This window comes from Mytilus trossulus, chromosome 2, assembly GCF_036588685.1.
Source record: "Mytilus trossulus isolate FHL-02 chromosome 2, PNRI_Mtr1.1.1.hap1, whole genome shotgun sequence".
Taxonomy (NCBI): Eukaryota; Metazoa; Mollusca; class Bivalvia; order Mytilida; family Mytilidae; genus Mytilus; species Mytilus trossulus.
Genome location: NC_086374.1, coordinates 44,791,256 through 44,813,571, shown reverse-complemented (window position 1 = coordinate 44,813,571; position 22,316 = coordinate 44,791,256). Strand labels below are relative to the sequence as shown.

The following is a 22,316-nucleotide window of genomic DNA, read 5'->3' as shown; positions in this document are numbered from 1 at the left end:
GTAGTTTCCTTTTGAGTATTGGTAAGAGGTCCTTTCTGGTCTTATTTTTCTTGGCAGTGTGCATCGCAGAGTACCCATGACAATGTCGTGGTCGCTCAACCGATCAGGTGAGTGGATATCTGTGAACTGCCCTGGTAATGTTGTTATTAAAAGGTCTAGTGTATTACTTTCCCTGGTTTGAAATAGGATGAGTTGTTCAGCACTAGCTTCGTTTAGTATGTCTATCGAATGCTTGGCCGTCACTACCATTAAGGCATGTGTTGGTATCTTTATTTAGCTTTGTCCGCCAATTTATTTTACGGTAGTTAAAATCGCCCAAGATGTGAATGCATGGTTGTTTTTTTTTGCTTTTCCTAGTTTCTTGACTTTATCCATTTGGTCCCTAAGAAGTTGTATTTGATCCAAAGTGGTCTATACCAGCTCCCTATGTAATGCTGTTTTCCTTGCAATTCTATTTTGCTCCAAATAAATTCTGATCCATTTTCGAGGATCTTCACAGGTGCTGAGTCAAGGTGTGTTTTGATGAGTAACATTGTGCCTCCCTATTGCCTGTTTTGTCGTTGCGGTATATATCATAGCCCAATGTGTCTGGAATTAATTCATTGGTTGCAATGCTGTTGTTGATTTTGGTCTCTTGCAGCGCTACTATGTCTGGGTTTTTAGTTTTTGAATAAAATGAGACAACTATCCGCCACAAAAGACCAAAATGACACAAAGATTAACAACTTTTTTGTGTAACTTTATTGGGGGTGTAAAAGCGTTGATCGAAGTACATTTTGTTCCGCGCTTTATTCTAAAAATGTGCGCACGGTCAACGCTTTTACAACCCTATGAAGTTACAAAAAGAATCATTGAATACTTATAATTACATATTTTTTAGCTAGGATCTTGAAAACACGATTTACATCAAGTTTTTATTTAATTTACTTGTGCACTTTTTTATGGGCCCTCGTGTCATCATGAATGAAAAGTATTATTGTGTGATACAACTGCTTAAGGAATAACACGTGATGTGCAGTTAGCCAATCAGAATAACGTATTATAATGAAACATATATCTAATGTAATTATTGGTTGTTGTATTTTTTTTATAAACACAGTGGCAAATATTTTATCCATTTTGATAACGAGAACAAATAAGCATCGACAAAAGAGGTAGGTTGTGCAACGTGGATCAACTGTGATAAAGATGTGGAATTTAAAGTGCTAGTTGAAAGAGGGAAATTCAATATTTTTAGCATTGGGGAGACATTCTGACGATGCAGCAAGTCACCTACGTACGTAAACAAATAGTTTCTTCAACGTACAGCATATGATAGTATCCAACATTGTTTATATTCATTAAGCATTTGTTAAAGAAGAAATTTCGATTTTAGAACATTTTAACATGTGCTATACTGTTAAACCAAGCATGCTTTTATTGTTCAATCCCTGAAGAGCCGTTCATCTTATCCTTTCACAAACCATGCCTTTGAAATTTCCATAATAGTTCGTTCCCGGTGTTTAAGATTTTGGCTATAGTTACCGTAACATATTTTTTATATACTTCTATCAATATACTTTGTTCAAGCAAATTAATAAGCAGTCGAATTTTTTTATGTTGTTTTACTATTTCCTTAATTCAATTTTGTGGTCATCTTTTTCCTGTCACCGTTTTTGTTTGAAAAAGTTGAGTACAGACATTCACCATTAACATTCTTGGGTAAAAATACTTGACCTCCGATCAGACCAATAAACTATTACCATTGTTTATAACTTGTAATATATATATTTTATATATATGACCTTTGTGACCCTATATTCAGTGACAGGAAATGACTGCTCTGTGATTATAAAAAAATCTGTCTTTTGTGACATGTAAATAAAAATGTTCAGTACACGAACTCCTCAGAAAACCATAAATGATTGAGATTCTGAAAACCAAAGTTCTTTTCGTTTTGATGTGATAAGATATACACAAGACTTGAGTTTTCAAATATTTGAAACATTTGTTTGTTCTTTTTAGAATAAAAAAAAATAGGTTGAAAATTTAAAATAATGAAAATTCTCCCTTTTACAAAATTTGATGTTAATGACTACAGAAAAGTTTTTTCCAAATTTTGACAAATTTCACTTGTTTTTGGTAAAGTTAAATGCAACAGAAAGTGTTACCCCTAAGAAAATTAATGGAGGTGGTGCCTTACTTTTGTTATCTAGTATACAAAAAGTTTCATCTGAGGAATCGGGGTAAGTAGGTAAAAGCACTAGACCATTTAGACAGTTGATTCGTTTAACATATTTCTCAGTTCCAAGTTATTCCTTAAGCTAGTATTTAAATGTAAAGAGAATAAATAAATTTTGTGTCAACTGGAAACTAAGCAAAAAAAAAGTAATTTCCCATCACAATGTTTTCCCCACTACACTTAATTTCGTCAATGGTATAGTAATCTATAATAATTACTTCCTTATTTATTCAAAAACCTTTTAATTATAACTTTAAATTGTGACGTAGGTCCAGACCTCATAATATTACTTCACACCTTACTAACCATAAAATAAAACTAATATGTTCAATGATGACTTTCAATAAAATAACATCCCCTCTTAAAATAATTAAAAGTAATATTGAAACATAAATAATACTCTTTGTAGAATATTTGCAACATCTGTATAAACAAAATAAAAGTGTGTACAATTTCAAATCATTGAGACAGCAACCCAAATATAAATAAAACCAAAATACATCTAGGGGACATTTACAATTTACATGTCCCCCCAATTTTTATATTGGGTCCAATGCATTAACCGAACTATAGCCCCGCTACACTATATGGAAGTACGAGACGATACGACAACTTAAACCGTCACAAAATGGTACAGATAAAATGTAATGATAATTATTTTCTCGTAAAAATACATAACTTCTTGAATAATAAAATTGACATGTTACATTTCATTTCACTTCGTTGGTTTTAATCACAACTAAAATGCATTAAGTATAATTATATACAAAGAAACATATTTCCATAAATAGACTATTTGGAAATTTTATGGATTGAAAACAAGTTTATTCAACACAATGTCGTAATACATGTTTAAGAAGGTTTGTAAATTTATTTCAAATATTGTTAATTTTTATATAACAAAGCTGTTATCGTTTTTCACCATTCTTTTCATCATTCGCTCGACCTGAGGATGCTTGAAATATTTGCTACTGGACGTTACGCAACCAGCAATCATTATCTTTAATCGCAGCACTAATGTAGTAAACTTTATAACATCGTGGTAAGAGAAAGTCACCATTTAATTATTATCTTTAAAAAAACGAAAACGAACGAACTGTGTAAAAATATATCATTATGCAGTATAATGTTATCTATCTATTTCGATATTAACAACTTTTTAAGAAAATAAAATATTGACCACGATGACTTACAAACTAGGGTAACTTTGATTCATCGTTGAACATACATTACACTATTATGTAACACACAATTTTCGTTATAGATAATAAATGCAAGTAAATATGTTGATAAATTGAAAGATGTATTTCATTGATGTCCCATTTTACAAATATGAAAGTTAATGAGTACATCATATAGATACAAGGTAATATCAAAGTTTTCTCAATATATATTATGTTTAGCCGTTATTAACTATAATATGAATAAAAAAAGATGTGGGTACATTGTATAGGTCAACGAGACAGCAACTAAACAACAGATTGCTTACATTCACGTCCTTAATGTTTGGGTCCTGGTGATAGATGTCGTAATTTGGGGAGTGAGCCATATCCATAAAAAATCCTGGTTCTGGACCTAGAAATAAGTCAACATAATCTTTATATAATTTGTAGGTTCCGCCTCTCTCAGGCGCAACACCAAACGGTGCACATTGGGATTTGCTATTACACTTTACCGTAACTATAAACTGTATCATTTTTGCAGGGCTTTTATATAATACAGTATGGTATTTTCGCATAATAATGCGTTAACATCCCGGTGATTGCTACATCACCATTATTTTGGCGTAAACGCTTCAGTAACACCAACCTGATAATATTAAAGTCATATGAAACGAGTGACCGCGGTAAAACTTATGTTTATCCAATTCTTGAATCAATGCATGTGTATACCATACACTTCAGTAGTTTTCTGTGCACGATTTTATCATTTTTTACGCAACCATATCGTATAATCGTCAATTATTTTCTCTCTCTGTCTGTTATGAAGTGAAAATATGGCAGCTACCTAAATGTCGTGTTTAGAAACCGAAGTTAAGCGATTGGCCCCTATTGGTAAACAATCAAAAACTAAACGTGGATATTGAGCCGAATATTAAGCACGTGTTTAACATGTTCAATCAGATAATAGTTTTTATCATATTATGTTTAGTAGTAAATACAGTAGTTTTGCATATTTGATAAATAATTGTAGCCTGCCGTTTAATCCATATCGCGCCAATTTGATGCACATCATACCCTTAATCGCACCCTACCCTTTATCACACCCCTACTTCAAACGTCAAGTTTTCATATTTTTTGGCACACTAAATGCAACTATACAAAATATAAAACCAACAAATAAATACAATAATAAACAACAGCACGCAAATTGTTTGGTAACCCAGGTGCTTCGGATAGTTAATTGGACAGTTCTTTTAAGGCCTTTGAAACAAGACAAAAGTAGAACTGAAGGTAACCCAGTGCTATGGATCAGAAAACAATTGATATTATATAATTCTCTTCTGTTGAAATATATGGTAAAGCGTATAATACATGGCAAAATCCGTATCACATGCCGTATCACCCTCGACCAATATCATCCCTCGGGCCTACAGGCCCTTGGGCTGATATTGATGTCTCGGGATGATACGACATATGATACAGATTTTGTATTCCAGTTGCATTCCAATGACGATGACAATTGTCGATTTCAAAACTTGAATGTGTATGATTGTGTTACAAAATCAACCATGTCAATTTCAGCATGCATGTTAAGTGAATGTAAAGTCTGAAGCGTAGGACAACTCGTAAACATCTGTTTCAAATTTGACAATGTTTTGTTATTTGATTTTACTGTTGAAATTAGTTGTTATGTTAAAATAGATAAATATTCAACTTGAGCGATGTATAATTATTGTTTACCATTATAGATTCTTTTTTTGCGAACCTGTTTTCAGCGTAATGTGTGATTTTGATATTACTACGCGGGCCTCAAGGGATTACAAATCGAAAATAAATGCATAATATGTTAGTTTTTGTGTCTTTCAAAACACAAACAATATACAGTATTAATTGCAGGATAAAGACAATAACTGTTTAGTGTCTTTAAATATCAGCTGTATTTGTACTCGGCTCGAAACAGGTGTAGTAGCTCGCTAAAAGCTCGCATACACATTGTTTCCTAGCCTCGTACAAATACAGCTGATACCTAAAGACACTTAACAGTTCTTGTCTATATTTTAAGGACAGATCCATACGGAAGCGTATAAGCGCCACACATTTTTAAAAAAAATAATTCTTCCTATGTTTGCGTTATAACGCAAACCTTTGCGATATAACGCAAATATCTTGATTTCAATTATTTATTAAGTTTTGTATATACATGTATGTCCGTCTGTCATTCATTTCGGATGTGATTTACTAGTGGATAAAAAAAGAAGAAACATACAAACAAGTCCAAATCATTATAATAAATATGCATAGGAAAAATGGAATACTTGAAGTGCAATTATACATAAATTAAGACTGATTTGTGCATCAGAAAAGTATATAATTCAACAATAAAATATATAGTTTAGTATATAGTCATATTTAAATTGAAAGATAAAAAATAATGTCATACAATTGTGAAACCTCCAAGTCAAATAGACAAAATTGTTCCATTTTGTAGACTTTCCCTTACTACTGAATCGTTTACTCCTTCTACTATTATACGTGAATGGAATAAACTTGATCCAAAAATTCGCAGTGTCGACTCTATTTCTAAATTTAAGAAAGAATTACAAAATGTAGTCTAGTATGTACAATTGAAACGTTTTATTTGTACGGCCCAAGGAAATTAAATATTATCTTAACGCAATTGCGATGTTCCGCTTCATTCTTAAACAATGACCTATTTAGAGCTAATATTATAAATGATCCTTCTTGTCATTGTGGGTCCGATATTGAGGATGTCTACCATTACTTCTTCGTTTGCCCAAAATACACATTTTGTAGGAAAAACTTATTCCATAACCTTAACTGGCTATCTGAAAACTTTGTTTTAGATACAAAACTATTAATTTGCGGACACTTGGAACTTTCGAACGAACAAAATATTCAAATTTTCAAACATGTTCAAAATTACATAAAAAGGTCAAACAGATTTCTTATGCCTTGATAGAGCGTTATTATTGCTGACACGGGACGCCATCGTTGTCATCAATCCACAAGTCATCGTCACAGAAGTATACGATTTTTCAAACTTTCCTTTTCCTTTTTTACTTTGTCTCCTCTTTGTATACCTATGAAAGCTAGTATTATATTGTATAAACTGTTTGTTTTATATGCATGTTCATTATATTATACTATTATTGTAACTTTATTTTGTATTATGGAGAAGACTTCATATGTATGATTTACTTGTGTCTAATCCATTTTGCTTTAATTCAGCAAATAAAATATGTTTAAACTAAACTAAACTAAACAAAATTGTTTTTCTACTTTAAAATGAATTATTAATACTAGTAAGGAAACTTTTTTTTTTTAAATCTCAGAATAAAGTTCCAATAAAATAAAAGCTTAAAATATTTACCAGAACTTCTGAAATTGACTTTTGTCAAAACTGCTTTGGAATAAATCATATGAGACCAGATGCTGAAAAATGGCACCAATCACCAAAATTCAATCACTCTATCGATTCCTAAATGATTAGATAGAAATATATAACCCCTAGAACTGTCAATTGAGTAACGGAAGTATGGCGATTTTAAGCTAAAAGTAGTAAAAGGAATGAGTATAAAATTAAACAGTGCCTTTGATGGGTTTTCTTCATTAATAACTGATTCATTGTTCATTGTGTGTTTTTGTGTCGGGATGTATAAGTACCCGGCCACGTCAACTTGTTTTTTAGCTCACCTGGCCCGAAGGGCCAAGTGAGCTTTTCTCATCACTTGGCGTCCGGCGTCCGTCGTCGTCGTCGTCGTCCGTCGTCCGTCGTCGTCCGTCGTCGTCCGTCGTCGTTAACTTTTACAAAAATCTTCTCCTCTGAAACTACTGGGCCAAATTGAACCAAACTTGGCCACAATCATCATTGGGGTATCTAGTTTAAAAAATGTGTGGCGTGACCCGGTCAACCAACCAAGATGGCCGCCACGGCTAAAAATAGAACATAGGGGTAAACTGCAGTTTTTGGCTAATAACTCAAAAACCAAAGCATTTAGAGGAAATCTGACATGGGGTAAAAATGTTTATCAGGTCAAGATCTATCTGCCCTGAAATTTTCAGATGAATCGGTCAACCCGTTGTTGGGTTGCTGCCCCTGAATTGGTAATTTTGTGGAAATTATGCAGTTTTTGGTTGTTATCTTGAATATTATTATAGATAGAGATAAACTGTAAACAGCAATAATGTTTAGTAAAGTAGGATTTACAAATAAGTCAACATGACCGAAATGGTCAGTTGACCCGTTTAGGAGTTATTGCCCTTTATAGTCAATTTTTAACCATTTTTCGTAAATCTTAGTTATCTTTTACAAAAATCTTCTCCTCTGAAACTACTGGGCCAAATTGAACCAAACTTGGCCACAATCATCATTGGGGTATCTAGTTTAAAAAATGTGTGGCGTGACCCGGTCAACCAACCAAGATGGCCGCCACGGCTAAAAATAGAACATAGGGGTAAACTGCAGTTTTTGGCTTATAACTCAAAAACCAAAGCATTTAGAGGAAATCTGACATGGGGTAAAAATGTTTATCAGGTCAAGATCTATCTGCCCTGAAATTTTCAGATGAATCGGTCAACCCGTTGTTGGGTTGCTGCCCCTGAATTGGTAATTTTGTGGAAATTTTGCAGTTTTTGGTTGTTATCTTGAATATTATTATATATAGAGATAAACTGTAAACAGCAATAATGTTTAGTAAAGTAGGATTTACAAATAAGTCAACATGACCGAAATGGTCAGTTGACCCGTTTAGGAGTTATTGCCCTTTATAGTCAATTTTTAACCATTTTTCGTAAATCTTAGTTATCTTTTACAAAAATCTTCTCCTCTGAAACTACTGGGCCAAATTGAACCAAACTTGGCCACAATCATCATTGGGGTATATAGTTTAAAAAATGTGTGGCGTGACCCAGTCATCCAACCAAGATGGCCGCCACGGCAAAAAATAGAACATAGGGGTAAACTGCAGTTTTTGGCTTATAACTCAAAAACCAAAGCATTTAGAGGAAATCTGACATGGGGTAAAAATGTTTATCAGGTCAAGATCTATCTGCCCTGAAATTTTCAGATGAATCGGTCAACCCGTTGTTGGGTTGCTGCCCCTGAATTGGTAATTTTGTGGAAATTTTGCAGTTTTTGGTTATTATCTTGAATATTATTATAGATAGAGATAAACTGTAAACAGCAATAATGTTTAGTAAAGTAGGATTTACAAATAAGTCAACATGACCGAAATGGTCAGTTGACCTGTTTAGGAGTTATTGCCCTTTATAGTCAATTTTTAACCATTTTTCGTAAATCTTAGTTATCTTTTACAAAAATCTTCTCCTCTGAAACTACTGGGCCAAATTAATCCAGACTTGGCAATCATCATCTTTGGGGTATCTTGTTTTAAAAATGTGTCCGGTGACCTGACTATCAAATCAAGATGGCCGCCACAGCTAAAAATAGAACATAGGGGTAAAATGCAGTTTTTGGCTTATAACTCAAAAACCAAAGCATTTAGAGCAAATCCAACACGGGGTTAAATTATTAATCAGATCAAGATCTATCTGCCCTATAATTTTCAGATGAATCGGTCAACCCATTGTTGGGTTGCTGCCCCTGAATCGGTAATTTTAAGGAAATTTTGCTGTTTTTGGTTATTATCTTAAATTTTATTATAGATAGAGATAAACTGTAAACAGCAATTATGTTCAGCAAAGTAAGATTTACAAATAAGTCAACACGACGGAAATTGTCAATTGACCCCCTAAGGAGTTATTGTCCTTTATAGTCAATTTTTAACAATTTTCATAAAATTTGTAAATTTTTATTAACATTTTCCACTGAAACTACTGGGCCAAGTTCATTATAGATAGAGATAAATGTAAGCAGCAAGACTAGTAAAGTAAGATTTACAAACACATCACCATCACCAAAACACAATTTTGTCATGAATCCATCTGCTTCCTTTGTTTAATATTCACATAGACCAAGGTGAGCGACACAGGCTCTTTGGAGCCTCTAGTTGTCCATCTGATGAGTTAAGCCTTTTTCAACTGATTTTTTTAGTTCGTTCTTATGTTGTACTGTTATACCACTGTCCCAGGTTAGGGGGAGGGTTGGGATCCCGCTAACATGTTTAACCCGCCACATTATTTATGTATGTGCCTGTCCCAAGTCATGAGCCTGTACAAATGTAATTCAGTGGTTGTCGTTGGTTATGTGTTACATATTTGGTTTTCTTTAATTTTTTTACATGAATTAGGCCGTTAGTTTTCTCGTTTGAATTGTTTTACATTGTCTTATCGGGGCCTTTTATAGCTGACTATGCGGTATGGGTTTTTCTCATTGATGAAGGCCGTACGATGACCTATACTTGTTAATGTCTGTGTCATTTTGGTCTTTTGTGGATAGTTGTCTCATTGGCAATCATATCAATTCTTCTTTTTTATATATTCACCATGTGAAATATCAAATCCGTTGGAAGTCCTTCACGTCTACTAAGTTGGTACAGCTACATGTATGTATGGAAGTATAGCTTCATACATGAATTCAGCGACTACAAGAAAATTATATAAAGTTTTTCGAACAGATGCAACTACGAAGATAAAAATATAATTTTTACTTGACCCATATATAAAAAATACACATTAACTATATTAATATATCTTACATTTAAAAATAATATATTCAGTTTAAGGTGTGACCTTTGGTATATAAATATAATACATGTACAACTTTACAGGATACTACGGAACATATTAGTACCAAAGATGAAATATGTGTGCGTGCTTTTACACTAAATGGACATCGTAGGATACGAAATATACCTTCTTTTAAAGTAATAATAAGATCCTCACACTGTCACAACAATACTTGACTACGGTCAAAGTATTAAATTAAATGCTGTAAATCATTTACAAATACAAGAATTTGGTTATTTAAGATAGTAGTTCGAATGATAAAATTCCTAAACATGATAAATAGAAGAGGTTTCCTAATATGAACAAGAAATAAGGTAATTGATTTATAATTATCTGATTTTTTTTAGATAAAAATATCCATTTACTTTTAAAATATATAAAATTTTACATTATCATTACTTTTTTCACTTCTCTTCGAAAGATAAAGCACTGAGATATGCTAATTTATAACAATATATGGATATTTTTTAATTTAAAAAAGGAATGCGAATAAAAATGTAACGTTCATTGACAAGTATTATATGCAAAATAAAAAACATCAAAATAAAAACTAATTCCCCCAAAACCTTGTCTTTTTTATGCTGTACTCGTGAATTGTTGGGTTTCTATCTCGTAAATCGACATTCTCTTTTATTGATGTAAGTGTGTAGAAATATTTATTTTGATTGCTGTCATAACATGATCATCTAACCCTGGGAAAAATCGTATGATTAAAAAATAATTTACGAACTATAAATGACGTGTAAATTAAAGATACGTAGACAGTGAAAGGTTCTAACTTCTTATTCCCATTGGTATGCGGGGTGGATTCATTTTTTGGGGGACATTATTCCATAAAACTTGACATATACCGTACATTCGTAGCAATATAAAAACTTCTCGGACGATTGTACGCTGAAAATAATATATATTTTTCTAACAATAATTAAGGTGGGGTGGAGGGCATGCGTAATTTACGTCCCACCTGAATCCACTGCAGATAAACATGCATCTTTCATCTATCATTTATTTGCTTGATAATCTTAAAAATTTTTGCCTCTCAAATCAAGGCGTGTAACAACTTAATTTCCATTTTAGTATTATTTTGAATTTATAAGTTATAAAAAGTTCATGTTTTTTACAAACGTGTCTTTTCGATGTAGATTGAAAACGTGGTCTACTTTTTCCTATTTATTTGAGTTTAAAAGTATCTTTATCTATTTTCAAATCTTTTAGCAAATATTTGGATGTTTACTGTTTAACGTATTGACTCATTTGTACAGAACATCTGCAATCATTAAATATATTTGCGTACAAATGGACTTACAGCAATGGCCATACTTTTTCTAGAATAGTGACTTTTTATAAAATGACAAGTAACTTGGCAATATCTGTTCGTCTTTAATTTGTTATAAAATGGATTGTCGTTTTTGCTCCGGCTAGCCAATTTTTTTTTTTTTTTTTTTTTTTTTTTTTTTACATCACAATGTTATTTTTATGTTACATTGCAATTCATCGTTTTTTATAAAAAAATCGTCATAGTTACATGTATATGTATTGTCAAACTTCATTGGCACTTTTGGCCAACTGCCTTCGTGAATTTTTCCTTCATTATCTCTATAGCGATTGTCCCTATTTTATATAATGTCATAATGTCATAAAATTTGTAGCCAAGTAAGCCACAAAATGGAAAAGAAAGAATTTACTCAATTTGAAGGATTTGACCTTGACAGTCTTGAGAAGTTCCCTTTTTCTGGTATCAAGGTCATTGGAGCAATACATGTTGGACTAGGTGTCACGTGCATGATTCTAGGAGTAGTTAATATTGTTACCTATGTAGTGATGGATGAATCTCCAACATATACTGACAAAGACTTAAAGGAAAAGCAAGACCTAGCAATGCAGATCACCGTATCGTCTACGCCAATGTGGTGTGGTATATGGGTAAGAAAAAACTAACGTATATAAATAAAAATTATTTACTCTACAGGAACACGCAAAAGGAAAACTCTAAATATTGTATATACGAAAAAGGAGATGTTGTTTGATTGCCCATGAGCCAACTGTCCATGCACAAGAGACCAAATGAAACAGAAAATGACAACTGCAGTTCATCGTAAGGCCTTCAACAATGGGCAAAGCCCATACCGCATTGTCAGATATAAAAGGCCCCGAAATGACAATGTAAAACAATTCAAACGATAAAACTAACGGCCTACAATATGACTTTTTTTTAAAACTTTTTCCATGACTTATTTATATTTTTGAAAAATTAAGAAAAATAACATTTAAAAAATCGTGAAATTCTACCATTATAAGAGCACTGATAAGCAAACAATTGACGTAAAGATTTGAGTTCGTTTTTACGTAAAAAAATGGCGGTGCGACAACTTTGTGAGCCTTAAAAAAATCGATAACAATTACCATATATCATTTTTTCGGATATTTGTATTTAAGTTCATAAATTAAGCAAATGTTCATTGATGTAGTAAATACAAATACTATCATTTTTCCATTTTAGATAAATGTTTTTTAATTCTCAAATCTGGAATCAAAATTTTTTTCCCGTGGGACAGATTTGCCGTTGTAGTATGGAACGCTTTTTTTCTATGACGTCACTGTAATATCATAAAAAAAAATGCATAAAAGACTGAAGGAACCTTTCTGTTAAATAATGGAAAAAACAGTTTTTCAAAATATTAAATAATTTAGACGAAAATCATAGTTTAGTGGTTATAATAAATGAAATATCTTTTGCGGGACATCCTAAAAATAGCCGTTTTTTTTTTAAATGAAGCTTGCCGCATGCAACAAAACTTTTTTTTCGTTTTTATTCAAAAAAATTTAAAACCATTATTTTTTAAAATACGAACAATTATAGCAATGAATATGATATCACAAATTATATTTTGGGGACTTATATCTTGCAAACTACACCAAATTTCCAATGAGGTACGAACATTTGGTTTTATTCTAAAAAGTCGCGTGGCCGGTTGATTAACATCAATATAACCACAAATTATAAAGTCTTTGATTTGACAGAACTGATGATCAAAACATACTAAACAGTCTTGCTTGCTTCGAGAAAATAAGCTAAGACATGAACGAAATCATCTTGGTATGATCATGTTTTGATTTGCCAAACTTCCACCTCATTGGCTTTAAGTAAACATGTATTTAATTTGCGTTTCCTCTTGTTCAATATCATTGAATAATTAGGAACATATGATTTTGTCTTTCAATACGAAAAGATATCTTTCAGTTCTGTATGTGTGGTACTATGGCGCTAAACATATCAAGACAAAAGAAGTCCAGTATTTACTGCTTTGTGAGTATACATATATCTAGTATACACAATTGATTTCCAATATTTTACAAATACCAATATACTAGCAGCACTCTATGCCAACGTAGTCCCTAAATTGTGGAACTTATATACATGTTCTCGAAAGCTTAAGAAATTAAAACATGTATTCATAATACAGTTCAGTTGGCTTTCTATGTTAAATTATCCAATTACATGACATCTGTACAAACATAAACTTTTAGCTACCGCTTTACAAGCAGAACCAAAAACAATGAAAGTCCGAACTATGTATTGGCTTCCGAATCTACACAAAACACCTTACAGCCATAGATTTATTTCGTTTTAAAGCCATTGTTCCACTACTAATTTATCTATGCTTCTTACCAGTACACTTGGAACAATCAAAAACCTGATAATAAATTGTTCAAATAAGGCCTTCGAAAATAGTGGAATTAATTACTTTTCGAGTATCAAAAACTCGTTGGAAGTACTTGATAAATTGCATGCTTATATTTGTGATTTTGAATCTGTTCAAAGTCTTGATTTTTCTACCCTATACACCACATTGCTGCACATTCTCATTAAGAAAAAAGTTCACACACCTAATTAAATGGGCATTTGAAAAGGCAGAATGTGAATATGTTCAAACTCTTTTAGGTCATTTTTAGTAGCAATAAACACAAAACTATGTCAATTGGACATGCTACTATATCTGCCCTTGAATTTTTACTAGATAATATTTTTGTTCGCCTTGGAGATTCCGTATATCGTCAGGTTATCGGAATTCCAATGGGGACTAACTGTGCACCACTCATTGCGGACCGGTTTTTGTATTGCTTTGAGTTACAATTTATGACAAAATCAGCAAAGACCATCGAAACAAAATCTGATACAGAAATTTAATAATACTTTTATATATTTGGATGATATTTTGGCTCTCAATAATGGCGACTTCGGTATGTATACTAAAGAAATTTATCCTGTTGAACTTACTTTAAATAAAGCTAATACTAACAATGACCACTGCCCTTTCCTCGATCTTGATATTGATATCATTAACGGAAAGCTTACGGTGTTTATATATTTCAACTTGCACGGTTCGCTCGTGTATGTATTAATGTTTTAGATTTTAACTAGAGAAATTTATGTATTACTGAAAAATTATTAAACAAGGGATTTCAATATCACCAACTAGTCAAAACATTTACTATCTTTTATCATCGGTATAAGGACATAATTCGTAAATATAGCTCAACATGCAGACTTCTTAAACGTTCAGGGATTTCACATCCAATATTTTATGGATATATTCTTTATAAAGCACAAAAATGTCAGTATTCACCTCAGAAGCTAACAAAAGCTTTAAATAGACTTATTAAGAAAGGATATAGTTACGATACTGTTGTCAGGTCATTAAAGATTGCATATTTTGGCGTTGAAATTGATTCACTTATAGGGTCTTTGCATCGGAACTAAACACATTTATTTTAAAAATAGTTGTTGGCATGACACGGGTTATGTTCTTTTCGTATATGTTATAATGGTAGGAAACTAGACTCGTCAAGAGAAGGATTGTGCCTGATATTCATATGATGAAAACATAATCTTTCAATCAGTTTAATTGAAGTCTAGACCTGGCATGTCAGTTAACTCCTAGTAGTCTGATGTTATTTATGTATTATTGTCATTTTGTTTATTTTCTTTGGTTGCATCGTCTGACATCAGACTCGGACTTCTCTTGAACTGAATTTTAATATGTGTAGTGTTATGAGTTTACTTTTCTGCATTGGCTAGAAATATAGGGGAGGGTTGAGATCTCATAAACATGTTTAACCCCGCCGCAATTTTGCGCCTGTTCCAAGTCAGGAGCCTCTGGCCTTTATTAGTCTTGTATTATTTTTGATTTTAGTTTCTTGTGTACAATTTGGAGTTTAGTATGACGTTCATTACCACTGAACTAGTATGTATATTTGTTTAGGGGCCAGCTGAAGGACGACTCCGGGTGCGAGAATTTCTCGCTGCATTGAAGACCTGTTGGTGACCTTCTGCTGTTGTCTGCTGTATGGTCGGGTTGTTGTCTCTTTGACACATTCCCCATTTCCATTCTCAATTTTATTCATTGCTATTTTTTCTTGTAAATAAGCTAAATTGAGTGATAGTCATTGACGTCAATATTATAATTTATTCAAGCTTTTCTGGAAAATTTAGTGAACACAATTCATAATATATTAGAACGCAATGGTTCTCGGAAGATTTGCAATTTGCAAAAACCGTTAGGTCTGTTCTGAGTAACAGATGTATGGTCTTTCTGACTGGCCTAACTTAGTGTTTCTATACCTTAATGAGTTAATAAACTTCAATAAGTCTAATTAATGGTGCTTTAGTTTAAATAAACATTATGAAGCCAAAAGAAAATGGATTGGCCACAAGTAAACCATACTCATGAAATCGATGATGATATGCTTCAATCGTCGTAACCACAATCTTGTCCTTCTTTGCACGGAAGTGACCTACTGAATTTGACATATCATTAGATTCGCACTAACACGAGCAACACGACGGGTGCCACTTGTGAAGCAGAATGAACATACCTTACCGGAGTACCCGAGATCGCACCGGCTTTTAGTGGGGTTCGTGTATCTCTGGTTTAGTTTTCTTAGTTGTGTTTAGTGTACTGGTGTTTGTCTTTTGGTCTTTTTTTATTTGCCGTGGCGTTGCCAATAGATATAAGAAGATGTGTTATGAGTGTCAATGAGACAAATCTCCATCCAAGTCATAATTTATAAAAGTAAACCATTATAGGCCAAAGTTAAGTCTTCAACACGAAGCCTTGTCTCACGCCGAGCAGCCCCGAAAAATTACTAATGTTAAACCCTTCAAACGGGAAAACCAACGGTCTTACATTGTATCTATATAAAAAACGAGAATCGAGAAACATTTATGAACCACATCAACAAACGACAACACCTGAGAATCAGGTTTATTTTTGACTTATGAGTTTTAATGTCCCATTGGTATATTTCGACTATCTTTTATAGTATATATAAAATAAGCACATAAACAGGTTTTTCGATACGACATGATGTCTACATAGTTTGCTGCCACAGATTAATGTAATTTAATAAATGTTAATGGATATATTTTTTTTTAAATATTTTTACAGAAAATGTCTTTCCTGATATTGAGTATTTTATGTTCTACATTGTTTGGTCCTGCTTGCGCATGTGTAAATGCATATGAAGCTTTATTGGTAAGTTCAGACTACACATAATTTTATCTGATAGTTTTAAAAAAACTACCCACTTGTACTGTTATTGCTATTTAATTCTATTTTCAAATACAAATCATCATACTATAACCCCACGGTACCCAAATTGCATCAATAACAATAGAAGAAGAAATCCTTATGGACTTAACAAAATGTATGTTTTAAAAATGATTTTTATTATGCGCGTTTTTCAACATAGCTGAATATATATAAATATAAACAAAACGTTCACAGAATATATCATCAGATGAAGTGTTCACTGAGGAAAGTCAAATCCACTGAATCGTCGACTATGCGACGTCCACAAAAAATTAACTTATAAAAATGATAAAATTGAGAATGGAAACGGGGAATGTGTCACAGAGGCAACAAGCGGAGCAAAGAGCGAAAAACAATCAAAAGGCTGCCAATGGAGTTTTCAACACAGTGATAAAATCCCGCACCCGAAGGCTTACTTAAGCTGGCCCTTTAACAACAATGTGTACTAATTCAGTGATAATGGACGCCGGTATAAGTATTCATCTACAAAATAAACACAAAATGGAAAATTTTGTCTGCATCATAAATAAAAGTAGATGAGAAAATTGTCAAACATAGGTGAATTTTGGGTACCCTGACGTTATAATTTTATTTGTTATCAATATGTTTCTTTCTCTAAAGTTAATATGTAAATAAAAAAGCGGTTATATATTCATTTAATCTTTTTATGTTATAATTATATAATTAACCATTTCACAATTACATCATACCTCATTTTAATTTGTAGCGCCATGGTCTGTACAGTTCCGATTACAAATGGCTGGTTCCCATACTAATAGCGTTCTTTGCATTTAATGAAATTATTGTTAGTATCATATCAGCGATAGCATGTTGCTGTTGTGCAACATTAAAAGAAACAAAAGTAAGTTAACTTAAAGACTACAGGCTTTAAATGTGTGTAAGTTGAACGTGAGTTGTCACTGTAGAGTACACTATAAACATACATTCTCAATATAAAAGTGAAGGTACAATTCAGGTCTCACGAGAGAGCACCAAAAGAACTAATGTTAAACCATTAGTCGATTACATCTATCATCATATTAAATACAGAAAATATTGCGTCTTATCAATGGCGTCAACATTGAGGCTTTAACAACAGACATGACTGTATCTGTCTACACATTATGATCTTTTCTAATAAAGATCAGCAAATAAGTTTTTATATGTACATTTGCAATGTAATAATATATAGTATCGCTGTTTATGTAGAAGTGTATAAAAATGTGTCTGGGTCTGTTGTATCATAATTTAAAAATTAGTAACTAAGATAATTTGGAAGTTAAAGTTTTTGGGTTGTTTTGTAAATGTTTGTTTGTTTTGAGATTGTAACAGAGTGGTGACTGCTGTAATCATATTTTCACTCTTTTACCAATTATGTTTGTTCACGCATCGTTGTAAAAATAACGGAATTTTATTCGGCTGTCATATAAGTAAGAGGTTTAGCGCTATAAAACCAGGTGCAATCCACCATTTTCTACATTTGAAAATGCCTGTATCAAGTCAGAAATATGACAGTTGCTGTCCATTTGATTAATGTGTTTTTATCATTTTGAGTTTGCCATTTGATTGGGGACTTTCCGTTTTGAATTTTCCTCGGAGTTCAGTATTTTTTATCTTACTTTTTACTCATTCAGTTTGTGTTTCAATGATATAACTAGCTGAAATATCTTTTAAAATTATATATTATATTTGTGTCATTTGTGTTATGAAATAAGCGTCTTTTTTTCGTTTCGTTATTGGTTTTTTTTATATCTTTGTGTTACTTTCAGATTCTCATAACATCTTTTTTCTGTATAATAGGCTTTACGACGACATATATTTGTAAACTTCTATATCATTTGGTTCTGTTAAAGAGTTGTCTCATTGGCAATCATACGATATATCATATAATTAATTTGTATATATACAATATGATCATCAGATGTAGCGTTGAATGGTATTACTCTTTTCATATAATTATAACAGTGAATTTATTTACCTAGTATTAAGTTTTCGTTTGAATACTTTTGTATAGGTAAGAGTGCTGTTGACGCCAAATAATCAAACACAGCATAAGCTGATTAATAAAGAATTCCAGACACGGCCTGAGAATCCACATTTACAGCGAGATTACTTACAAGACAATAGAGATATATTTAGAATCATCAACAGAAATCAACAGATGAACATTAGTGATCAACCAATGTTTAAAACACATTCGAAGAATATAACAACACAAACATCAAATTTTACAGCAGATCATATCAGATATAATAACACTCCTGACTAGAGCTGGTTGGCAAATCTAATTTTACCATCAGATTATATCGAAATAATATTTGGAAACCGTCCTATGATATTTTTTTTATTCATTAATAGTAAATATTGATTCCTTTCCCGTCGAATACATTTCGGTTCACCCACAACCAATAACAACAAGCACCCAAGAAGAATCGTCATCCATTTTGATTGAACACCGTTTTAAAGGGATTAAGATTTTAAAACAATGTTAGACTCCTTTACCCCTATTTTAGACATGTTTCCCAATTCATGTCTGTCGTGTTTATTTTGTTCACTCATCATTGTTAATACAATGGAATTTTAATTTTTAAATTTTAATGATAACTTCAAACTTCATCTATTTAATAAACCTCAAAAGTTAACTTCATACATACATGAACATTGTGTCATTGGTTACGACCCATTGCACTTTATCATCATTAATCTCTGAATTATTTTGACTTCAATTGAATATAGCTTTATAAAAAGCGTTTGCTGTTTGTCTTCTGACTTATTCTAGACTTTAATTTATATTTGTTTCAAGGTGCAGTTTATGTGAGTTTAAATATGGACGAAATATAGTTACCAGTTTAATCAAATTGTAAACAAAATACAAGTGCTAAAATCATTGCATTTTACATGTCCAGTCCAAATACATACAAACATATGCTTATTTTAAACAAGATATTTGTCCAACTTTTATTTAATTTTGTGCTAATTGAACAAATTATCACATGTCTGATTTATCTTTTACCATATATATTGTCCTACAGCTATACTCAGTTGGTAATTGCAATAAAAACAAACCTTAATTTGTTTCCTACCTGTCAATTCAAAGTTGAAAAAAATCAGAAAATTAACAAAAGATTATAATTAAGGGTTAAAGAAAAGTATTACTTGAATATAACAGTTATTATCAAATATATATATGTACATCTTTGAATTGTGAATATATGTACAATATCTTTTACTAAGGCCACATACATATAAATGTAATATATGTCTCTTCTTAGGCTATTGGCGACTTTTCAATACTGTAACAGTTTATTTTTTACTGAAGTATACAAACTAGTTCACTCATTATTGTCACGCTTTATAAAAAAATAGTTAAACCAAACTATCTTAACATGTTCAATATAAATTGAATAAGAATTTAACAAAAAGTTTCCTTTATTGACCATAAACACAGTTTAATTTTTTTTCATTGTAATCAGAATGTAATCAAGATTATATTTTGAAAAGTAATTGATTAGATTAAATTACATGTAATCAGATTTTTGGCTGATAAATGATTACAAAGATTACTTGAAAAATTGTAATCAATTACAGCTGATTCACGATTACAATTACAGTCACTCCAACTATGTTTTCATACCAGTGAGAATTTTTAACAAGTTATAAGGAAGTACACCACTAATTCATGACCCCATTGGTTTCCATGTTAAATTCCTCCATTTCAAACAGGCACACCTCTTTTGTTTTAAGTTTAAATAAAGTGGCGATCATTGCATGTCAAAGCAACACTTTATGGTGTCTTGTACTGAAAATATCAGCATACCTTAAATGGCATACAAGAAAGAACTGGTCACCGGAACTTCGGATGTACCAAAATAGGTACTTCAAATTTTGTTGCAGTTATTTTAATATTCAAAATTACAAGTCAAAAAGTGTTCTACAATGATCACCAGTCCTTCAGCTTTCATTTGGTACCAAAAATACCTAAATATTCTACATATTTTGAAAGTACACTCATGCGTAGGACCTGTTTTGTGTTGAAAATGTACTACTTTCTGGTTTTTGCTTTCTGGCCGGGCCCGAATTAGTGGTGTTACACCATAAACCTAGTTTAATCCACTACTTTCTAATTAAGCAAGTGTCTGTACTAAGTCAGGAATATGACAGTTGTTATCCATTTGTTTGGTGTGTATGAGCTTTTGATTTTGCTATTTGCTAGGGACTTTACGTTTAGAATTTTACTCGTAGTTCGTTTTTTTGTTAATTTACTATTTTAAAAAGGCACTGACTTAGACGAGCTATGCTAAAGGGTATCTACAAGGTTCTGGTATATTTCTTTGTAGCCTGTTTTTGTCTTGTGTATATACATGTTCGTGAAGCTTTCAATAAATTTTTACCTTTTGACTACATAAGTGCAGCCATGCATGCATGCAGTTCCATTCAAACATGTCTAGACGTGCATATAGAAAAAGAAAATTGAGAAAAAGACTCACTGCCCATATTCGAACTCTGCCAGCTTGTTGTGGTTTCTATTATAGTGTATGAGCTTCATAACATATGGATGAGACACACTTATTATAATATAGAGTGCCAAAAAGAAAAAAAATGCAATTTTCTAAGTTAAAAAGGGTAAACTAACAAACCGGTATATAGCTCACTAACCAAATTCGGACTCTGTGTATCGACTTTTGGTTCCTAGCATTGTGTATCAGTGTCATGAAATTTAGATGAGAAAAACTTAAGTAAGAGTGCGGAAACGAAAATTGGTCGATAAAAAGTACGGAATGACGGATCGATGGACAGACAGAGTGACAGAAATATGGACGGACAGCAGAAAAAACGAACAGTCAAACAAAGGATAACCTTGACAAATATCACTACTAGCCTTGTTAATAGTCTGCTCGACTATCTTCTCTAATACTTGATTGTATATTATTGTCCTTTGTATTTTAACTTTAATGCAGTTACAAATTCATTTCTTAACATTTTTTTCAAATATGAACAGACAGACACATCTTTACGCGCTAACAATTCACGACGGGTGCCACATGTGGAGCAGGATCTAGTTTGTTTCGCTAAGTCTTTAGTTTTTTATGCTGTGTATTGTGTTCTATTGTTTGTCTGTTTGTCTTATCTTTTTTTAGCTATGGCGTTGTGAGTTTATATTCGATTTATGAGTTTGACTGTTCTTCTGTTATCTTTCTCCCCTCCTTTTTTTTTATATCTGTTTTGAATGCAAGTATATCAAAAATAATCATGCGGGTACATCATAGAATGAGCTCGTTACTTTCAGTGTTGGTATGATTGTTGAGCAGCAAATAATTTTGGTTATCAGGTTATTTTATCTGCATAAAATATAAACACTTCATGTTTTGTTTTATGTCGTAGAAGTAAAGAAAATGGACATGCAGACATGCAGACATTCAGATATACATAATCAATGAATTTTGATAAACTCTTTCACCCATTTACATACAAAGGTTCATTTTTAAGAGAATTTGTACGATACATTAAAAAAAATAGAGGACAAATACACTTTTTTAAAATTTCTTTGTTGAAAATTAACATAATGCAAAAACAAAATATGTGACCCATTTTTCGGTAACTTGACCATACTAAGTGTAGCTTTATTTTGTT

The 22,316-nt window shown here is 32.1% G+C and overlaps 1 protein-coding gene across 2 annotated transcripts; it reads left to right on the top strand.

Annotated features, from left to right (window-relative positions):
* Positions 1-2,981: 2,981 nt before the first annotated feature.
* On the top strand, positions 2,982-20,501 carry LOC134705166 (uncharacterized). 2 transcript variants are annotated; one of them, XM_063563918.1, is made up of 6 exons: positions 2,982-3,081; positions 11,742-12,015; positions 13,334-13,399; positions 16,542-16,628; positions 17,413-17,547; positions 18,700-20,500. In XM_063563918.1, the coding sequence occupies exons 2-6, from the start codon at positions 11,758-11,760 to the stop codon at positions 18,952-18,954; spliced, it is 801 nt and encodes a 266-aa protein (XP_063419988.1). In that variant the 5' UTR covers positions 2,982-3,081; positions 11,742-11,757; the 3' UTR covers positions 18,955-20,500. The 2 variants fall into 2 exon arrangements, with proteins under 2 accessions (XP_063419988.1, XP_063419989.1); XM_063563919.1 differs by lacking the exon at positions 2,982-3,081 and adding an exon at positions 10,364-10,406 and having other exon boundaries at positions 18,700-20,501.
* The last annotated feature ends 1,815 nt before the right edge of the window (positions 20,502-22,316 follow it).